The 22,207-nt window shown below is 36.8% G+C and overlaps 2 protein-coding genes across 5 annotated transcripts in view; both read right to left on the bottom strand.

The window, feature by feature from the left end:
- The window catches only part of LOC306848877 (uncharacterized protein C1orf21 homolog), a 29,648-nt gene extending 23,369 nt beyond the window's left edge, over nt 1–6,279 (bottom strand). Inside the window, exon 1 of the mRNA XM_079383651.1 lies at nt 6,174–6,279. The gene's annotated coding sequence lies outside the window, so the exon portion shown is untranslated. The remainder of the gene's footprint in view (nt 1–6,173) is intronic.
- Nucleotides 6,280–7,040: 761 nt separating this feature from the next.
- On the bottom strand, nt 7,041–21,287 carry LOC306849485 (ER degradation-enhancing alpha-mannosidase-like protein 3). 4 transcript variants are annotated; one of them, XM_079384543.1, is made up of 21 exons: nt 20,074–21,287; nt 19,935–19,980; nt 18,859–18,959; nt 18,726–18,765; nt 18,512–18,624; nt 18,244–18,394; nt 17,124–17,258; nt 16,570–16,675; nt 16,351–16,448; nt 15,637–15,762; nt 15,470–15,553; nt 15,283–15,366; nt 14,968–15,092; nt 14,624–14,798; nt 14,390–14,535; nt 14,010–14,154; nt 13,232–13,423; nt 12,917–13,082; nt 9,911–10,096; nt 9,683–9,730; nt 7,043–8,215 (listed from the first exon to the last, which is right to left on the bottom strand). In XM_079384543.1, exons 1-21 carry the CDS (start codon nt 20,184–20,186, stop codon nt 7,917–7,919), a joined length of 2,679 nt encoding a protein of 892 aa, XP_079240669.1. In that variant the 5' UTR covers nt 20,187–21,287; the 3' UTR covers nt 7,043–7,916. The 4 variants fall into 4 exon arrangements, with proteins under 4 accessions (XP_079240672.1, XP_079240669.1, XP_079240670.1 ...); XM_079384544.1 differs by having other exon boundaries at nt 7,044–8,215; nt 14,636–14,798; XM_079384546.1 differs by lacking the exon at nt 9,683–9,730 and having other exon boundaries at nt 7,041–8,215.
- Nucleotides 21,288–22,207: the final 920 nt, after the last annotated feature.

Raw genomic sequence — 22,207 nt, 5'->3', positions numbered from 1 at the left:
TTTGTAGAGGTGGGTCAATATGGCAATTTTCACCTGAGATTCAGAGCCAAATTACAGGGGGGTAAAAATGACTTAAAGATGGCAGCATCATTATGTTACTTTTACACAGAGATTGGTAGGTCTATTAATAAAATCTAGGGCTGCCCCCTAACAGTCGACTAATCCGTTAGTCGACCAAAATTGTATTAGTCACAGAAAATAATAATAATAAAAAAAAATCCACAGGCGAAGTCACGCTGTCCGTGACGGACAGATCGTTAATGGTTGGTCTTTGTGGTAATACAGTAATGTTACATCAGGCAGGACATCCAAACGTTCGCCTATCATTCATCAACATCAAATATGGCTTATCATCTCAAATATGTAAGTGTTAGCAACTTTACATGGCCGCTCAATCTAATGCTATCCTAGAAAAATATGCACTATTGAAGTGTCTGTGTGGAATGTGGAAGCTGAACAGTAGCGCTCACCGTGGGACAGATGGAGGCTGTAATAACAGACAAATCAATAGAGATCACACACAAAACAAAAAAAAACAAAAAAAAAGATATCACATTACTGTAGGATCCAATATATTTGGCACACCATTTTTTAGTTTCAATCTTTCTGAAAATCCGGTTGAATTGTGCCTTGTTTGTAAATGAATCCATGGTGAAATGAAGTGAACAAACAACCAAGATTTTACTGATGTGGTATGGAAGGTCATTAAAAATAAACTTCATCTACTCTTTCCAAGTGCTGGGATCAGAAGGAATGCAATGCAAAGACTATTTTTCCACAACTTGGCACTGCAGTGTCTTGTTTCCTTCTGAGCCATCTTTATTGTTTGATTTCTGCATAGACCTGCGTTTGCCTTTCTCATTATTTACACTACATGTGCAAATTGGTGGATGGAGCTAAACAGGCAGTGATGTAGAATCGGTAGGTGGGGCTAAACAGGCAGGAGTTGATCTTCTGAGGAGGCGGTGTCTAGCCTACTACTACATCATAAGTCTGATTCGGACGGTAATTGTTTCTCATATGGACGCCTGTGAAAATAAACTTACATATCACCTCAGTGATAAAACTCATGGATTTGGATGGCGATTTATTCACAGTTCTGTGATCTTATACGAACCCGGGAACGCGCGCTGCTCACGTGGCCAGTCACATGATTGTCTGCTGTAAACGAAATTAATTTTATTTACAAATTTATTCTTCTTAGTGTAAAATGTATTTAAAAACTCTCATGTAAAATGTTTTCTTATTATTCCAAGCATATTTTATAATCAAATAATAAATAGGATTATATTTTATTTAAATCTCCTGTTTAAAAATAGGAAAATAGACGTGCTATAATTTTATAATTCTATGCAATATCCGTTTAAAATACAAATTTTTTAAATTGTATTGCATACCTGCTTCTGCCATAATAAAAACCCATTTCGAATGTTTACGTGCTTTTCTTCTCTTTCTGCTCCCAGTTATGAAGTATTGTTCTTTTAAATACTTTCCAGCCTTTCAGAAATAAATATGTATGCAAATTACACCGAAGTACAACCTTACATTGCGGTGTTCGGGAGTGCTCAAAAAGGATTTAAACACTGAATTTTGAACCGATTGTTTTCTCATAAACTCAGTGATGTGGATTCGGACGGCAGTTCAATTACCACACAACCTTGGCATTTGTCAAAAAAAAAAAAAAAGGTAATTCAGCCAGGGATTTTTACGAGGGTGGTATGAGAAAAACTACAACATTCCGGATTTGGACTGTATTAAAATCCCCAACTACCCCCTGTAAATGGTGAAAATCACTTACGAATCACCGTCCGAATAGGGCTATAGACTAGAACACTCCACAAGCTATCGTTTTTGCAGATTGCATTCAATATAAGCTGTTTTTAGACTAACGAGAAAGTTGAGTTCTGAAACTTACAGGATGTTTTTATAGCACAGTGACCTCTTACATTATATTGCCAAAAGTATTGGGTCACCCCCTTCTAATGAACAGGTTTGACTGCTTTAGTAATTTCCATGAGTACAAATCTTAATGTTTAAGCATATAATGATATTCTAGGGAATGGTGTGCATCTAATTTTATTGCGACAGTTTGGACAGGACAGCCGAAAACTCATCACCAAACACCAATGATTTGTATAAGGGTACAGTCATTTTAGACGCATCCAAAACTGTTGCAACAGAGATGGAAATACAGTTTTTAAATACGTCAATTATGCTTCCATCTTTGTTGCCACAGTTTTGTAAGTGCTTTCTTCTGTTCTAAAGAAAGGGGTGTCCAAATACTTTTGTCCATATAGTGTATGTAGAAATTATTGGTGTTTGGTGATGAGTTTTGGGCTCAAGGTCTGCATTTAAAGTCACACCAGAGGAGTTCAGCTGAGATTAGGACTTTGCTTTCTGCAGACCAATCAAGTTCTTCCACACTGACTGAATCAATCATGTCTTTTTGAACCTTGCCTTATACACAGAGGCACTGTCATGTTAGAATAGAAAAGGGTTCTGTCCAAACTGTTGCAATAAAATTAGATGCACACCATTCCCTAGAATATCATTATATGCTTAAACATTAAGATTTGTACTCATGGAAATTACTAAAGCAGTCAAACATGTTCATTAGAAGGGGTGACCCAATACTTTTGGCAATATAGTGCATGTCAAAATATCAAGGGGATTTTGATTTCTCAGTTCATGACCCCTTTAATCTGTATTAATTTGTCTTAATAAAATACACTAAAAAAGTAAACTATTTTAAAGATAAAACACAAATGTTCAGTATAAAATGTACAACATGAAAAATGTCAGTTTTATTTTTCAAAATTACATTTAATGGAGATTACATTTAACCTTTTTATTAAATCATAGTATTTTATTAATTATTTTTACATGCATGTAATTATATTATTATATTAATTGTATTGCTTCACTTCAAATGCAAACAAAGTAAATGCAAATGAAAAGGATTCTTGAGAGCTGTGGAAGAGAACATTGAATCAATTTGAAGTAACTGAACAGAATTAAATTTCAGCCAGTTCCTCAAACAAAACTGTAGCTTTAAAAAAACGTGTTTTAAGTTAAAACACATTAAAAATCATTTCATGTTCATTTTGTGAAAAAAAAAAAAAACATTTTACTAAATATCTCCATTTGTGTTCCATGGAAGAAAGTAAGTCATACAGGTTTGGAAGGACCTGAGGGCGAGTAAATAATGACAATTTTCCTTTAACCACTTGACCAAAATACCCCACACTGCATGAGAGTCAGATAAGGTTGTGCTGTCAACATACTAAATTCAAAATGTGCAATTCACAGTACACAAACATGCAACTTCCTCGGTCATCAGAACCACACCACACACAGAACTCCAAAACACCACCAGAGGAAGCTACCACATAGACCTCCAGTAACTATGGTAACCTCCTCTGAGTGATGTCACCCTGACATTGCATCATAACCCCATGAGCTAATTGGATCGCTTTTCTCAGGTCCCATGAAGCACGCGGGAGAAACTGAATAAAACGGGCAGAGTGGGAGAAGGGAGCTGTGATGGTGGAGAAGATTGAAATTGACTGACCAAGAGGAGGACCCACAGACACTATTAATAGCCATTCAGCCTCTTCAGTCACCAGAGCAAAAGCCATATGTGCGCAAAGCAACACACACACACTGCTTATGGATGAGAGAGAGACAGATGGAGGCATCAGACTGATGAGAGATTGAGAGAGAGGGGGGTACAGAGCCGACAGTGTCTCCCCAGAGCTAAGTCTAACTAATTTCCGTAAATTGGTTCTTTCGAACGGTTTGCTTCAGAAAAAAAAAAAAAAAAAATGACTGAGCAGTTCTTTTATATCATCACGTGGTTACTGACATCCCAGCATCTCCACAACATTCTTATAAAATCTTACGAAGCATATTTTGTTAATTTACGTAAAGGTGGTTTATTCTAATTTTGTATCAATTTGTTGGAGCCATGAATCACCTTAATCTAATTTGCATTTACAATAAACAAAGACTAAAATTCATTTCCTGGTTAAAGTCTTTTAAAATGCTATTGAAACTAACAACTACTTTGTATAAGCATTGATAAAATAGTCTAACAATCAGGTTAACATATTTCTAGTAGGTTTAATTACATTTCTGCTATTGACTAATTTAATTTTCACCCAGTCAGTCACACACTCAATTCACTCCAAATGTTCTTAGCATCAACATGCACCTCGGTACAAATCATGTGTGCAAAAGAGGCTGTATCATGTGAGATTCTATACCCCTGTACGACTCCATGTGGCGGCTTGTAACTCACAATAGGTTTGCTTTTAAAAGTTTAAGTGTTACATTTAAAAATCCAATTGCTTCAGGAGAAAATCAATGGGATCTTGTGGAACCTGATGTTGCACAAGTTCTTTCAGTCAATAGAATCACGCTGGGCTCCAACAGGATTCTGTTAGGGGTTAGAACACGACAATGGTTCAACAGAGTCAGTGAGCTGTCAAACCAGATCATTCAGAGTTGGACAAATCTGAAAGAATCAGTTGTCTGTAAAGAGTAAGGGAACTCTAAAATTAAATGAATCACTTGCAAGTCAAACAAGTCTGACAAAGATGGTTCAAGGTCCAGTGAGTTGGAGAGTTGTAAAGACAGATCGCTGCCGGTCAAATTTGAGTCTACATAAGTTCAATTAGTCAGTGAGCTGATTCAGAAACCGCTTGGACGATTCAGTCAGATTCATAAATGAACAGAGTAATTGAAAAAAAAATAGAGTCAAAGGAATGGCTCGTTTATGAATCAGACATAATTAAATCCTGTTTCTGACATTGCTAAATAATTCGAAATAGGCTAGCACACTGAGTAATTATTTTGCGACCATTAAAAATAAAAAGTATGTTCTACATTGTAAGAATGTGTGCAGTGTGCATTTAATCCGAATCATGCTACATTGGCTATTCCGTCATTATCATGTGACCTACCAACTTCAGTTGAATTTCTTCACTGTTATCCACAAAACAAATCCTCCTCCTATGGCCCCATGGGATAGTAAAGTATGCACTTTAGGCTCTCTCCAGAAGTTTTATTAATACTGTGAATTCAGACCAGTGCTGCCAATTTAGCAGCTAGATTTAGGGCTTCCCCACCCCTTTTCAGAATTTTTTCAAAAGTTTAGGGACCAATACAGCAACTTCTTGGACAATCCTTATCCAAGTTCTCATCTATATTCATCTTTATACAGATCAGTTACCTACCAGTTTTAGCTACTTCAACTGAAAGCAGTTGGCGACAATGATTCAGACATGCTATTCCTTTCACTGTTTTCGCCTACTATTAGTAGAGAAGCACAATTTCGCCATTCTCAGTTCACTGAGTCACAGAGTTGATTCGAAAAGCCGCTCTGACCGATTCTTGAACAAATCGATCGGTGCTGTTCTGTGATCCAGTGAAAAGATCCGACTCAAAAGGAATGATTCACTTATGAATCAGACATCGCCGAATCACGCACAGCTTCCTCTAGAGTCTAGACGTAATCATGTCTGCCATTCAAACACACCGCCATACATTGAATGCGCGCTACTGAAAACACTGCATATGAAAGCACAGTGACAGAAGGACACACAGCTGCGCCACGGTAGAGACAGAGGGCGCATTGTCTGCCCGCAGGACAGTGGACACACACACACGTGTACGTGTGCATGCATGCCAACCCAGGTGTCTTTTGTTTTCTTAACTTCCAATTCGGTACTACCACATAAATACACGGGGGGGTGGGGGGGGAATCAATTAACGTCCTTGCAATGCGACAGAAACCTCATATTAACCAATTATTGATCTCACCTATTACCGTCTACCATGGCTATCTTAAAACCTAGTATACGGTTTACCTAGACAACATTTTGGGCATCATAGTCGCCCAAAAATATTGCATTCGTTTTGGACGCTAAAGATGCCCAAAAATGCTGTGTAGACTAGGTTTTAAGACACAGCTCATACACCACCATGCAGCCCGGAATCACTGTTCACAGATCAGATCAAACTGATCATGCAAAAAAAGAAGAACCAGTCAGGAGCCAAAACAGGAATCGACTCCCCAAAGACAAGCAACAAAGAAAAGCAATCGGTTTGCGTCTAACAATTAACACAAGCATCAGCGCAAAAATGCATAAATGTGACCAGGAAACACTCACTTGTCAGAAGTGACCCGCTCGGTCCACTGGCGGCGGCTCACACTCACTCACAGACAGACAGACGGAATAAGCGCTGCTGTAGTGATGTGGACCGCTGGCTCACAGCCTGCACTCCTGATTTGCTCGAAGAACTGCAGCCATCTTGCTGAAGCCCGTGTGGCAAACCAACCACATGCCTAGACGTAGGAGGGGAGGAACTAGCCAAATCATCCTAAACATTTTCCACTTATCGACCGAGTAGTCTTGAAAAAGAGCTTTCCAATATTGTCAATTGATTATTCTCAATTTTTCTTCAATAATATTTTAAGGAACTTCTTATACATGTTTCTTATTATTTATAATATAAGGTGTTTTGTGTATTTACAATGATATATTGTAACAATGGTAAATTGTGACAATGTTAAAGTCTTTACTGTCACTTTTGATAAATTTAATGCACCCTTTTTGAATAAAAGTTATAAAAAAAAATCTTACTGTCCCCAAACTTTTGAATGGTGGTATGTATATATAATTTATATGTATAAATATATATTACTGCAACCATATAAACGCTGCAATAAAAAGTTTGCAACAGCAAAGGAGACGGTCCTCACTGCAGAACACAATATCAAGGGGGCGTGGTTGGATCTATATCCAACTCCTCCCACCTACTAAACCCAGACCCCCTGATCCCTAAACCTACCATCTCCACCCCCTAGATGTGGATCCAACCCCGCCCCCTGGATCTGGATCTTTGTTCTGCAGTGAGGGGCTATTGCTTTAAAGGAGGACAATGAAGTTCATAACGCTAAAATTTAATCAAGTTCCCCCTTCCCCCCATAAATATTACACGTGATAGAAAGCCTATCCAATAAAAAGGAAGCATATATTAAAATTTTCAATCAATTTTATTGAGCTTATCACGTTTCACGCCCTCTGGCATGATCTCCCAGTCAATTAATTAGCTATTGGAGCAATGGAGCAATGGTGCCCTCTGGCGGATCCTTCAGGATGCTTCGCACGTCTCCATCCTTGAAGTCTGTCACTGACATGCAAAGTTGTCATCCATAATCCTTTAATGTTTTTCTTTGAAAACATTGAACTCATTATAAAGTCACGTCAGCTGGACTGAACGTGTAAGACCGTTAAATACTTAATGCAGAAGGCTGGAAGAAGCATTTTTGACCTGCAGGAGGTTTCTTTGTTTGGCTCCCAGGCTGATTCACTTATTAATCAAAAACAGTAAACATACATACAAACACTCAAACATACACATATATCATTCCATAAAGTTCTTCGTATTTTCTTTTTTCAGACCCTGCAAACTGAGACATGAACCGAGTATGAATCCTATTGCAAAAAAGCAATTCGTCACAGTTAAACCAGACATTAAAGTAATCAGTCCTTCAGATGATTAATCAGCACTGATGATTTAAGCCTGCGCTTCAATAATCGGGGAATCCATTTGTCAGAAAGGAAGACAAAAACAGGACTGATTGTGCACCCTAGGCATGTAGAGAAAGAGACAAGTGGTAATGTGTGGGTGAGATCTGGAATAACAGTTCTTCAGCGTTCAGTTGAAGAAAACAGGAAAGATGTGAATCAGAAAGAAAAGCCCCTGAGAACTGGCCGTAGGAAATGAGCTCTTCGAGTCAGAGTTCTTAATCACGCCTGTCTGATATATTGACCCTTTTCAACAGAACTGACTTCTCAGTCTGTGCTATGGCTGGGACAACCTAGCGGAGTCCGAGATGGAGGGAAATGTCAAAGCTCATCCTTCTCCATCTGCTTAAATGCTTCCAAGTCCTCCTGCCAATCAGCCATCAGTGAGTCCACCGATTGGCTACTGGAGTCTTCGTCCACCGCAGGCTCCTCCCCTACATCCACAGAGACGTAACTGTCAAGTCCCTCCGCTGGCTGAACCGACTCTTGTCCTACGACTGAGTCGTCTGTTCTCTGTTCCTGAGTAGTTACTTGTGATTGGTCGACAGGTTCCGAAGAGGCGGGAGAAGTGTGGTCTTTCTCCTCTGTGGAGCAGTCCTCTTCTTCTGCTCTATCTGTACCTTGAAAAAGAGGAATATATTTAATATCAATCATAAATCACTGACAAAACCTAGTAGACCACATGAGGTGTGGAGAATGATACACGTCCATAAACTTTTGGTGTGTTCAAGTCCTCCTGGGTTCGTATAGAGTGCTGCAGCCTTAACGTCCAAACACAGAAAACTCATTTGCCATGGGTTCCCACAAGACTTTTCTAAGGGTTTTTATAATGGGTTTTTCATTTAAAAAAATTACGTGAATGTGACATTTTGCCCTACAATATAAATTGTACATAAATCACACCCCAAATGTTCTTATGTAGTTACTTGATACAAACATATGTTTTTATAAAAACAAGCATAACTGCTTCAAAATTTGCATTTTCAGTATAAGTGTAATTCACATTGTAGAACAAAACGTTTTGACAAATTATATTTGTCACATAACGTGTTTTATTCATAAACTAAAAAATCCCATTATAAAAACCCATTTCAAATTAGTTTATCTTTAAGCACTCTATTAGCATTAGCAAGTCAAAATTACAACATCAGGTGCTTTCAACCCATTTTCTTCGAAGCAAGATGTATTTTTTTGTACAAAATGATGACTACAGAATGTGCATCTGGTGTGCTTTTGCTTTATGTTTTTCTTCAGTGTATGAAAGTGCTGTAAATGGTATTAAGATATGCTTTCAGTGATACAACCACAAGTGATCAGCCGAGACACATTTCCATTTACACCTGGTTGTTATGTGTTTAAATACATATTCTGTGACCACCACCAAACCCTCCCCCTCTTGTTTCATCACATGGTTATTTTGTGGAAGTGCTGAGTATGGCGCTCAAATACAACTGAATGAAGGAAGCATTACACTGCTTATAAGCAAGCAGGAAAAGAAGCAAATGGTAATGTCGATTCCCATTGTAATCAAGCTGGAGTAAATTATTTTGGTGTACTTTTTCAAAACACGTCCCATAGTGCTCACGTGTTAGATCAGTGGGCAGAAAGTAGGTGGTCCTTTGTGGCTGTTTGAACACGTTCTACCACACAAGTGTCTACGCTATGAAAGAAATCTGGTCAAATGAGTTTTTTCGATTACCCCTGGAAAGTGGTCAAAAGTGAACAAGTTCAAAATGTTTTAGACTTTATCTATACCTGTATTTAATGTTTTCCACTTGAGATCTGATTGACGAAAACACATCTTAATACCAGGTGTAAACAGATCCTTAACTAGTTTAATTGAAAGGTAATTTAGGTAATTTCAATAAATTTACCATCAGTACAGACACTGCATCTATTTTCTTGCCATATTTTCTTACTGACATGTCTCCAACTCAGAAACTCAGGGCCAAAAGAATGTTCAGCATTCCCTACTTGGTGATAGCATTATTTTCATTCAACTAGTAAATATGATCTTTGCAACATGACCCATTAAAAACAAGTGGGTTTGATGCATGAAGGGAAACCTATTGAGGAGGGGTACTTACTGCCATCCAACAGGGCGCCCGGGAGGGCTTTCCCCTTAAATATGGATTCTGCTCATCCAAGAAGGTAGGGAAAAAAGTAGTGGAAAGGGAAAAGAGCCACAAACACAGAGGGAAAGAGTAATAAAGGAAGAATAATTAGAAAGGAATGAAAGTAGATGATGTACGTGTACCACCTTCCTCACATATAAATTTTTTTTTTTCATATTCATGTCTTAGAAAGTGTCTCACCTCTGTCTCTAGCTTTATCACTGAGCAGCACCTCCACCTCCCTGTACTCCTTTAGAGCCTCCAACAGGATGTTACCCTCTTTGTGGAACAGGAAAAGAAGTGGTAAAGTGACATCATCAGTGTTCCGCCCATCTCCCGCCATTTGGAACAATGGAGCCGTATCACTGCTGCTGCCCTCATTGTCATCTAAACAGAAACGACAATAAAGAGAGAGAAAATAATATGAAGACTGTTTTATTCTGTAGAAAACAGTGTTGATATTGTTAACTAAAACCATTTTAAAAAATCATTTTTGGTCATTAAAAATTTGAAAAAATTAAAAAGAGACAAACTTAAAAAACATGAATGTTGTTTTGGCAATTAACTAAAATAAAATAAGTTGAAGTACTAAATTAAAAATACATTAAAGCTATTCTGAAGAAAAACCCTAATAAAATTACATAACATTTCTAAAACTACAATGAAAACCGAAAAAAATAAAATAAAAAGATAATTCAAAACTAGTGCTGTCAAATGATTAATCACGATCAATCGCATCCAAAATCAAAAATGTTTTACATAATATATATGTGTGTGTGCTGTGTATATTTATTATGTATATATAAACACACACATTCATGTATATATTTCAGAAAAACATTTTATGTTTATATATTAAATAGATTTATATATAATATAAATTATGTTAATATAAATATATGTGTAAAATAAGTGTAAATATTTTCAAAATATATACTGTATGTGTGTGTATTTACATATACATAATAAATATACACCGTGCGCACACATATATTATGTAAACAAAAACTTTTATTTTGGATGTGATTAATCGCAATTAATCGTTTGACAGTACTATTCAAAATATGAATAAATATTTTAATAGAATATGAATCACACTAAAATATCACTGGTACAAAGGCAATAAAATATTATAATGAATAATTTTAAGCAGACATGGTCAAATATAGTCCATTAACTAGATCAGGGGTTTTTTAACAGGGGTCCAAGAGGCCCCAGGGGCCTACAAAAGGGTTTTAGGCGGGTCAGAGGAATATGAGAGAAAAATATATTAAAGGGCTAATTTTGAGGCTGTCAATGTAACTGTAAAACTGCTTAAAAAAAAATTTATATTTAGCATGAAAAGTGCTATATCAAGGAATCTGACTTTAACAGTTTCACATGTAACATTAACGGGGGGGAAATACACTGTCAACTTAATAAAAACTAAATATTTTCCAGATAATATTTTGCTTGGGTTTCAGTAACAATACGTGACCCACTCTGTGAAAACCCAGCTAAAGTCATTTTTTTGTGATTCACTGTTTTCTATATAAATTCATCCAACATAAAGTAAAGAACATTCTGTGAAAATATTACATTGATATCTTCAATATAGACCATGTCAAAAATTTGCTTAATTTCGGACTCCGAAAATCCTGTTTTTGAGAAATTCCAATGTAAAAAAAAGCTTATATTTAAAACTGCAACACATTTGAGCCATAATTATCCTGACTATGTGCCATATACCAAATTAAAGCTGAGATTCTCCTATTTTCAGTTATATATGTCACATTTAAGGGAAAATTCTTTAAGTTTTGTAAAACAGGTCTATTTATTATAATGTGCATGTCACAAAAACATTCAAACAAATGGGGGGAACCACAAGAGCTTGATTGTAGCATGGATTACAAGTCAATTCACAGAAATGATTTGTATGAGGTTATTAGTAAAATGAAATAAAAGTAGAAAATGTCATTACTAAATTAATTAATTATGTATGCATGTATGAATTATGCATGTATATGAAATTTAAGTAAATAATCTAATTTAATCTAATCTAATTAATTGTGCAACATCTGGAATAAATCCGGCAATACACACAAAAAAATAATAATCACTGTATAGTCTTTATTTATATGCAAGTATTTATTATAAAATAAACGGATTATTTTTAAATTATTCACTCAAGAGCAGTGAGTGATTCACTTCATTTTCTATTGTTTGATTAATATTAATGACATAGACGGCAGCATAGGCTAATGCACAGACCTCATTTTTGTTACACATCAGATGTTTTTCCCCAACTGTTCAATTAAGTCATAAACCGACTATGTTTGCTTGAATACATGCCAAGACTTATATTTTGAAATACTGTATTCTGTGTCTGATGGTCTGACCGTTCATTCGGGATCCGGGAGCGCATGCTGTCTGAGAGACGCGCCTTTCTGTCGGCACTGCAGGTATGTGTAGGATAGGAAGATAGGAATTCATCAACCTGCAGCATCAGCGTCATGATCAGCATCCAAAGACCAAATTATTTCGACACGTATCAGGCATAAAATGTCCTTAAATTGAGCTGATTATCTTGGCAGAATGTTGAGTAACTAAACAAACAGGCTGTTCTTTGAATTTTGGTGATGCCACAAAAGAATCCACACATAAATCAGAGTTTTCTTGCCTTTCCCAGCACTGACATGATTTTCGCTCTTGTGAATTGATATTAAGGTCTGTTTGTAGTTTCTAATGATAGAAAAGAAGTTTTCTGAATCGAATGATATGAGATTCAGCAGGTGTTTCTGCTAAAATAAACTCAAGAGATGATTGAAATCAGTATTTAGGAAGCAAACCTCCGGTATTGTTTTACACAAAATAATAAAACGTAGTGTCAATTAAGTTATTAATTTCAGCATTTATCATGTTAGAAATGAAAATTAGATAACTGTATCTCGAACCCACTGATATAATCTATAATTTACAGCAATAAACACAAATTACCTATATTCGTCATTTTTGTGGCTATCACAATTTTGATGCTCTTTATCTCAGAATTAGATTATGCGACTTTAGCCGGGGTTTCACAGACGGGTCACATATAAAGGCCATCTATTTAAGTTTGTTTAGCGGGAGAGTTCTTTGTGAGGAAATCGTTACATTTAGGGGACATTGGCATGAAAAATATTGAAAACTCCTGAACTAGGTGACTTGACTCCATGAAACATGTCTCACCTATGACGATGCCTCCGATGGCCCCAGCTTTCTGAATGTGCCTGGCCTTTTCTGCAAACATGCACTTGCCTCTTTGCAGCAGAGCGATGCGGCCTGCCACAATTTCACCGTTACTCAACTCAGAACAGCCGTTATAGGGCTCCGCTACAGTTACGAACCCACGCACCTAAGGGAGAAGGAAAAAGAGAACAAAATACACAGTATAGCATGACTAAAAAATGCATACCCTGTAGCAAGAACAAACCAAGAACAACACAGAAATAGCCAAAAAAGTGAGAATGTTCATAATAAAAGTTCACAGTTAATCATACTCACTCCAGAAATGCTTTTGGAAAGTTCCATTCCAAACTGCGCAGGGCCTGCGGTCAGAACCACTCTACCAAAAAAGGGGTGTGAAACAATCTGAACAGCTCGCGGAGGAAGCTGCTCTTTCTGCTGCTGGCTGGACAGCTCCATCATTTCCTGCATGAAACGCATGCCGTCTTCTGCAGCGACTGCGCTAACCGCCTATAGTGAGGAAGAAAGGAAAATTTTGCTTGAATCTACAGATTCACAATACAACTTATATACAGGGGTGCACATACGTTTTTCAGCCTGGTTCTCATAAGAGCACCTGAAGATTTGGTTTGGTCCTCACACTGCACATAGTGTGACCCATTAAATATAACTATGAAAAATAAATTAATAATAGTGATATTGTACTTTATTTATTAAACAAAATAAAGTGTGATAATACTATTACATTTTTAAATAAAAAGGGAGTATTAAATAAAAATACAGTTATTTTATAGTAAATTTAAAAATAAAATGCTAATATTTACTGTGCTTTGAAAACAGCGGCAGATAGCCTGGATTTATGCTTTCAGCTCGAATAGAAATCTTATACAGTATTACAGTTTGTTGCTCTAAAATGTAAATTGTGCATTAACAACTATCAAGCATGTCGATACGCAAATGAGTGGTCTGAGCGGCCCACTTATGTGCACCCCTGCTTATAAAGTATAATTCCTTTACTAATTTAATATAATATAATATAATAGCAGGTTTAGAGTCTTAAAAAGATCAACACAGGCTTGCTAGGTCTGCATGGTACCTGTGTAGCATGTTGAACGAGTTGTACTCTGCCATCCTTCAAATGGATGAGACTGACACCCATCCGCCTCAGCAGCTCCAGATGTTCAGGGTTATTGGCCATGAAGTCTTGAGCCCTAAGAGGAGGACTTCCCATACCAGGTTCTCTGCAAAAGACAGATGAAAAGAAATCATTAAAATATCTTCTAGAAAATGTCCTATAATTTCAACCAGAGCACGTTTTTTTTTAAATGCAATTTTTTTTTTTTAAATAGAGCATCTGTGTATATTATAGTTGTAACGTATTAATTCTAAACAATATGCATATCTAATTTATATAATATATAAAATTATGTAAAATGCTATTTAAACATAGAGCAGCTGGTTATATCACTTTCTCACCGATGAGTGGTCGGGCGCGGACAACTCTTATCCACTGCGCTCCTGATCGGCTCGCGGAGATTGCGTGGGAAGGCGGGATCAGGAAAGAGTAGGCGGGTGTTAGGGCAAGTCCACTCAAAATTCGAGTCATCAAGCTCCTCTTCAGCCTGGGGTGACAGAAAGATAGTATATCAACATTTGATAGACTTCAAGTACACAAACAGTAAAAACTGCTATGGCGCTGATGTGCAGTACCATATTTTTTACCAAAGGGGGCGTCTGTGAGTTTGAAGCAGTGGAGAGGGAAAGAGGCAACAGATGAGCTTCTGTGGTAAAGACGTAGTCCTCCACATTAAAAGGCAAATCCTCCTCCTCAGCAAACAACAGGAACAGATACTTAAACATCTCCGCCAGGAAAAACGAGTCCATGCTGAAACAGGTAGGTGGTGATGAAGAGAAATAAATATGCCATGAGACATCCTATCGCCCACTCTTTACTCATAAACACTCCCTTCACAAAATCTTCTCAAACTATTTGTACCAAAATATTTCATATAAACCAACATCCTCTGTAACTACCCACAAACTCTTGCTCTTACCGGTCCTCGTGACTCCCTGTCCTCACATCCTTCATAGCAGCGAAGCCACAGGGAACCCGAGCGAACCGGTTCAGGTTCTCCAGTATGGTGCGGCCCACCTCCAGGTAATATGGATCTTTGGTTGCCTTTGGAGGAAATGAATCATTTATATTGTCTCAATGGTTTACAACATTAAAGTACATGGTCGAATGCACTACAGCAGGAGAAATGCAGCGTGAAGGAGGTCACATTTGCAGGTTGACGAGAAGGAAAATGATGTGAGTGAAAGAGATGTTGCATTGAGATTTAGTTGAGAACTCAGTGACACCTCTGTACCTTATAGAGGAAGTAAGTGCTTTCTGCAAACTCTGGCCTGAGGGGGTGCTGAGCCCAGTGAACCCTGAAATCAGTGGTGAAGGCCTGGCGAGACAGTACGTGAGGGGGTGGGCCAAAGTCAAAAAGAGTTTGTAAACCACAGACATTGAAGAAATTGAAAAGACAGACAGAAGAAAAGAGGATCTACCTCAGGGAGGAAGTTGTGTTTCTTGGTAACCTGATAAAGCATTTCATGTGTCTCTATGGCTGGCCGGATATCCCCCTTTAACACCTGCAATGAGCAGAAAGGAGCAGAACTCTTACGTTTGGATTTTCATGACTGAATGAAAACAAGACTGATTATTGATTACTCGCCTGCAATCCAGGGAAAAAGGCAAGCAAGGAGTCCATCCAGGTGCGCGCTGGCAGCAGGGGTTTGTGGATGTGGACGTCCAGTAACAAAGGAGGTTGGCTGATGTACTTCATAATGGATGCATAGTGCTGAAATACATGCCAAGCAAACACAATTCATGAATACAGACGAGATAAATAAACCAGCTCTACCATGGCAGACAAATCTAAAATGAAATTCACACTAGATAAAGTATAAAAGTTATTTTAGATCCTACAGCTGTGGGCAACAAGATATAATGTCACACTCCACGGCTTCTCTTCTGAATAATGATCAATTGTAAAATAAATATAATATTAATATAATGTCTAAACAATATATACAAATAATAATTAAAAATGGTCAAATATACAACCTAATCCAGCCTACTTAAATAAACTGAAAAAATAGTACATAACATAAGACAAAAAGTCTACACATAAATATGAAATTATGAAAGTGAATGGAGTCTCTTCAAAGTCAATATGAAATTGTGTTTGAAACACATTTAAGAGTAAAAAAGGTGTCCATCTGGGATTAATTAGATTCCCAAAGTCTAAATATGACAGATGTGTGGAGAAAAGGGGTTGAAAAATAAGACTGATTGGTGGCGCAAACTAAAGAGAGATTCATTTCAGTGGTGCTGCAAGCTATTACAGGATTACAATGACTTTAACAAAAGAATTACAGATACTCACAGTGTTAAAGCGCTGCAGAAACTGATCATCTCCAAGTAATATATAAGCCTTCATTAAGTACTCATAATAGGAATCTATGCCTGCTCCAACTCCGCTGTCTGTTAAGGCAATAATTACAAAAAAACATCATGATTCAGACTTGACGTTTCCCTAATTTGTCCGTATATAAGCACATTTGTTTCACGTCTTGGTGGGTTGTTGGGTATGATTCAGTCTCACCCCTGCGGACCCACTCTCCGGAGTGGATATTGATGGTGGTTCCCACTAGGTTACTGTTCCTCTGTCTCTTTTCCCAAAGGAAGTCAAGAGCTCTTCTTGCATGAGCCTGTAAACAATACAACGGTACACCACCACCTAAATACTGGCCTACTTCAATAGATTTAGTCAACATAAATCTCTTTCCCCACACACAGTGAGATCATTCCTGATCTCATAATACTTTTCATAGTTCACAACGAGTCACGCTAATGTTGTCTTTGTCTTACAGACGGTACAGTTATGTCATAAGAGATCTATGCTATAATTCTGTAGACGGAATGTGTACAAACATTCCAGGAATCAACACTTCAGGCTGAAATTACGTCAGTGCTTCATTGTTAGTTTGTTACAAAACAATCACAACAGTATTTCTACTAGCTTGGTGGCCTTAAGTGCTCTAGTCAACATGAATTATACAAAACGCAAGATTTTCAAACATTTCTCTGTACCCTTAATCTGGAGATTATATTGGACATTTCCAAATTAAGCTATTTTAAACATTAAGATTTTTTTACCTCAAATGTAGGGTCCCCAGTAAAGCGGCTCAAGGCTGCAAATTCTAGAATGATTGTCCCAGCACAGGCAGTGCAGGTGTCCGTTTCGGTGCCTGTACGGGTCTCGGGTCCACGGACTCCATAACGCAGGTTCACCTGTAAATGCAGGATCAAAAATACAGTAAAAACAGTAAAACTATAAAATATTGTTATGATTTTAAAAATAATATTTTGCATTTTAATAGGTTTTAAAATGTAATTTATTCCTGTGATGGCCATCACTTCCGTCTTTAATGTCACATAATCATTTTGGTGCTTAAGTAACATTTCTTTTTATGTTGAAAATATTTGGATGCCTGTTTTCATGGAAACTGCAATACAATTGTTTTTAAGGATTTTTAATAAATAGAAAATGAAACAACAAAACAGCATTTATTTCAAATAGAAATCTTTTGTAACATTACAGTATAAATGCCTTTGTCACTTTTGATTATTTGTATGTGTCCTTGCTATTAAATTAAAAGCCTTCATTTCTTTCAAGTAAATAATAATTAAATGTGGATTAGCATCAAAGTGGACATTAAAATTTATCTCATTACATTAAAGAAGGTTTAGTTATTAAATCAAAATTATTTGAGAATAAAGAGGTGACTGTCATGTCTCAAGCCATGAAATAAGCATAACTCTAAGCAGGAAATTTGTTTTCTTAGACATTATCTAATTATACAGTTTAGTGGCCATTATAAAAAATTATCACAGAATGTTCTGATGAGCCAATCAGAATCAGGTATTCAGGTATTCTCTGTGAGTATACAGCAAAACTGTATGTCTTTATAATAAACTAACAGCAACTGGGAAAGGGGTGGTCATGCTGGTGATGAGATTGTGCAGCCATTGTGGGAAGTCACAGAGTTCATTTCCCTAAGGCAGACTTAAACAAAGCACTGCTACGATCAGAACAGCCGATTCAAAAGAGATTCAAAACAAGAGAATTAATGCTCAAAAAAAGAGAGATTAATGCTCTAAACAACACAATTGCATGTCCAAAAAGACTGGAAGAGGGACATATTTCCATTTCAGTGATGATTTTTGATCATTCATATTGTATATGCAATGCATGTACATGTGTGCAATTACTCACTCTAGGGTAAGGCAGGCCACTGCTGGTGTTAAATGCAGGCAGCAGTCTGAGTCCAAGATCTTTGGCCATGTGCAGCAGCTCGTCCTGGTACCAGACCATTCGGCCACTTTCTTTCAACATGACAGCCATGGAATGGCCTCCCAGTAGTCCACTATGGTGAACAGTGAAGTTTTAAACAACCAAAATGGCCACAATTTACTCTGGGTTCAGAAATGTAGTCTTTTACTCTGTCAGCCCATTTTGAAACTCTGACAGATGCCTTACTCACCCCAGCACCCGGATGTTGGTCTCGAATACGGACACCACGATGTCATTATCCAACCGTACATCCACCACCACTCTCCTCACCGCATCCTCAAACTCCACCGTCTTATTTAACAGCTGTGAGATGTCAGAGCAGGTCATGAGCAAACAATCCTGGGTTTGACTGTACATATGAGTGTTTGCATGAGGTTTCAAGTTCTGTTTGAGAAGTTACTCACTGCAAGAGTGTCAAGAGTGTCGATGAGGGTGAGGGAGAACCTGAAGGAACAGGAAAAACATGCTTTCATCTGTCTTTCTTTAAAAAGAAATTTCTACACCTCTCCATCTTTATTTTCTATCCAACAAACTTACTTCCCGAGGGCATCATCTATATCCCCTCGACTGGGCTCTAGTCCACGTACTCTCCCACGGCAAGTCAAAGGCATCAGCTCATCTGCGGGGTAGGCATGGTCCTGTCAAAACAGAGATGAAATGTGATGAAATCAGGCAGATTTTAATTCTAATGCTGTTCTCTCAAACATTAATCTGTCTCCCCTATCCTCGCCATCCTCCTGTGCACGTTTTTTTTTTTGTTTTAAACTAGAGATTATCGCATTTCAGGTTCACACATCTTATGTTTCCAACCTGCTTAGAGACACTTCTGGGCATAACAGAGGATTCTGGGAAGTATTTTACACTGTTTAGGAACATTTATTGGCAAACCAGCGATGTTAACAGGATAGGCTAAAATTAAAATTCTGGCTTCATTTACTCACAATCATGTCCAAATTTATATGACTTTATTTCTTCCGTGGAATACATTTGTCACATGTATTTACAGTAATTACTATATTCTTACTAGTAACAATAAATCATGCATAATTACATAAATACATAATTACAACTAAAAATAAACCAATCCCTAAACCTATGGTACGTAATTGTTGTTACTCAGAACTTATTTGTGTAAAGATGTTTTGTTTAAAGATTGATTTAAGATTTTTTTTAAAGATATTAATATGTTTGTTTAGCAAGGATGCACTCAATTGACCAAAAATGACAGTAAAACATATTTAAAGATACTAAATATTTATATTTCAAATAAATGCTGTTCTGCTGTTTGTATCTTTAGAAATATAAAAATATTAAGCAGCACAATTGATTTCCATATTGATTGAACAGAAGAAATGTTTCTAGAGCACCAATTTCAAATCAGCATATTAGAATGATTCGTAACGCTGAAGACTGGAGTAATGGTTGCTGAAAATTCAGCTGAAATTCCATCACAGGAATTTAAAAAAAAAACTGTAAAACAGAAACCATTTATTTTAAGTTTATAAAAATACTTCATATATGCCTTGGCAAGCATAAGAGACTGGAACAGTAGCATTACAATTTCCTCATACCCAACTGTTAGCAAAGATAGTTATCAGTCACTGTGTACATACCATGTAGTTTTGATAAGCGTGGTCAAACATTTCCAGCACTTGGTTCCTGAGAAGCAAAGACATTTCTCAAATAAAGAAAACTTTCTGAATCATACAGCAAGCAAGTCATAACTTTGCATTTCCTCACACAGACCCATACCTCAGTTTATTCTTCTCATCTCTACTCATGGCCTCCGACAAACTGATGGAGGTTCCCATAAAAAACAGCAGCAAAAAAGCAGGCAACATTGTTGCAGAATGAAGCATCCACATGGCTCAAATCCACTGGTTTCACAATGGACTTCACGTAAATGATTACACCTTATGCAGGTGTCTGAGTCAACTTTTCCTATCTTAGATGTGTTTATTTAGCACCAAGTTAAGAGTTCATCTAACTCCGGTCCGTCATTTTCAATTATGTCAAAAAACATAATGCAGGGAAGATTTTGTAACACCCACAGCATGAGAATACATTCACTGTTCCAGCTCGATAACTTTACAGTTCCTGTTCTTATCTGAACGTCTCACTTGGATGAATGCAGCTCTGGTGCATTTCTGAGATGCTTCTAGTGTCTATTACAAATTGGCTAAGGAAGGAAGAACGATCAAGTCAAATTTTCCTCACGCTAAAGTCCTGTCGTTAGTGTTACTCAGCCAATTGCTGTTGTCTCACCTGCCTGTCACCTTGATATCACGTTGGCACCCATGTGACACGTCTGCATGCTACACTCATCACCGACAAAACAACACAACTGCATCACTGTAGATCCCCAGCAGAGACAGGCTCAAGAGAAGCTCCAGATGGGGCCATGGAAAAAGATGCTTCGTCTCTAATAGCAACCATCAACCATGAATGACACGATCAGCAGTTTAAATCCCCCGAAAGAAGGAGATAAAGCATCGTATTGATCCTATTAAAACCGATAGCAATTTGATAAATAGTATGCGTGTCCCAATGCCATCTTCGTGATACTAAAAACAAGTTTAAGCAATGTAGAAAATGCTGTGGCGTTATTCAGGAAACAAATATACAGCAAAATGTTGTTGTCAAGACGATATGATGAAAAAAAAAAAGATTTATTAACCAGTCACGCACTGTTGTTTAGCTCGCCGGCTAACCCGTCGATGGCAGTACTGGACATATGTTATTGAGGCAGAAACGCTGCTGAAACTAGCGGAAAGACCATCTTAAATCTGTTCTTTGATCATCCATGAGTGATTAGAAGGTCCATTCAGCTCTCCGATTCAGACAAATAAAAAATATTCCGTTTAATAGTGACTTTACGGCAGGTGTAATACAAAGGGCCAGAGGTCTCTGTCTCACAATCGCCGAGTGAATGATGGTCACCAGTCTTAAGATCATAGGAGGACGTCAACATCCGCATCCGGGTATAAGCCATACCGCTCCGTAAACGGTGTAGCGCAAATACCAAATACTACAGTTCCCAACATGCCTTTCGAGCTTTTTACTTTTACATTATAAAGAAACATTAAATATAAAACAAACATATATAAACATAATACAATAAAAAAGTAATAAAACAATAAATTATTATTATTATTATTGTTATTATCAGTAGTAGTAGTAGTAGTAATGCATCTTACTACACTTGTCTACTTTAAATTCCTTTCGGTATATATTGTTTGAGTGCATGTGTAAAAAATGTTTTTAAATAAAAATATAAAAATAAATGAATAAAATGAAAAATACAGTATGTATGTGTTATATTTCTTCTTAATGTCAAATTATATTAAAAATGTGAAAAAAATATTTAGTTTTTATTCAGTATAAAAAATATTTAGTCAGTGTGTTTATACGTAAACTTCTATTTATGCAATTTGCCTCAACGAGACAAAGCAAATAGTGATTTTGTTCCAAAAATGATTCAAATAATTTATTTCAAAACAAATGAAAAAATTAAAGAAAAGAAAAGAAAAAATACTATATAAAAAACATAAAATATAAAATAAACATATAAATATAATATAATTAAAAACATGAATAAAAAAATCTTAAAAGAATCTGGGAATTAAAATATGAATAAGATACTACTATTCTTTGTTATGCACCTTACAAAGATCACACTTTGTATATATGTTTGCTTTTAATTTCATTCTGTAATTACTATGTAAAACAATTGTGAATTAATTTTATTTACTAGATAAGTATGTGGTTATAAACTGATTTTTTTTTTTCAGTTTACACCATTTATTACTCCAGTAAGCAATATTCTCCAGCCACAATGTCTCTCTCACATGACACGAATGATTTTATAACTAGATTTAGATTTGTT

This window comes from Barbus barbus, assembly GCF_936440315.1.
Source record: "Barbus barbus genome assembly, chromosome: 29".
Classification (NCBI taxonomy): Eukaryota; Metazoa; Chordata; class Actinopteri; order Cypriniformes; family Cyprinidae; genus Barbus; species Barbus barbus.
Note: the sequence above shows the minus strand (reverse complement) of the source record. Positions and strands in the feature narration are given on the sequence as shown.

Bases quoted from the DNA above. Each gene is read 5' to 3' on its own strand.
- LOC306849485 (XM_079384543.1), bottom strand. From the start codon at position 20,186: ATGTGGATGCTTCATTCTGCAACAATGTTGCCTGCTTTTTTGCTGCTG. The intron at 17,259-18,243 runs GTGAGTAATTGC...CTGCATTTACAG, and splicing joins GTGGCCTGCCTTACCCTAGA to GTGAACCTGCGTTATGGAGT. The intron at 13,424-14,009 runs GTACCATGCAGA...TCCTCACTATAG, and splicing joins TCGTTCAACATGCTACACAG to GCGGTTAGCGCAGTCGCTGC.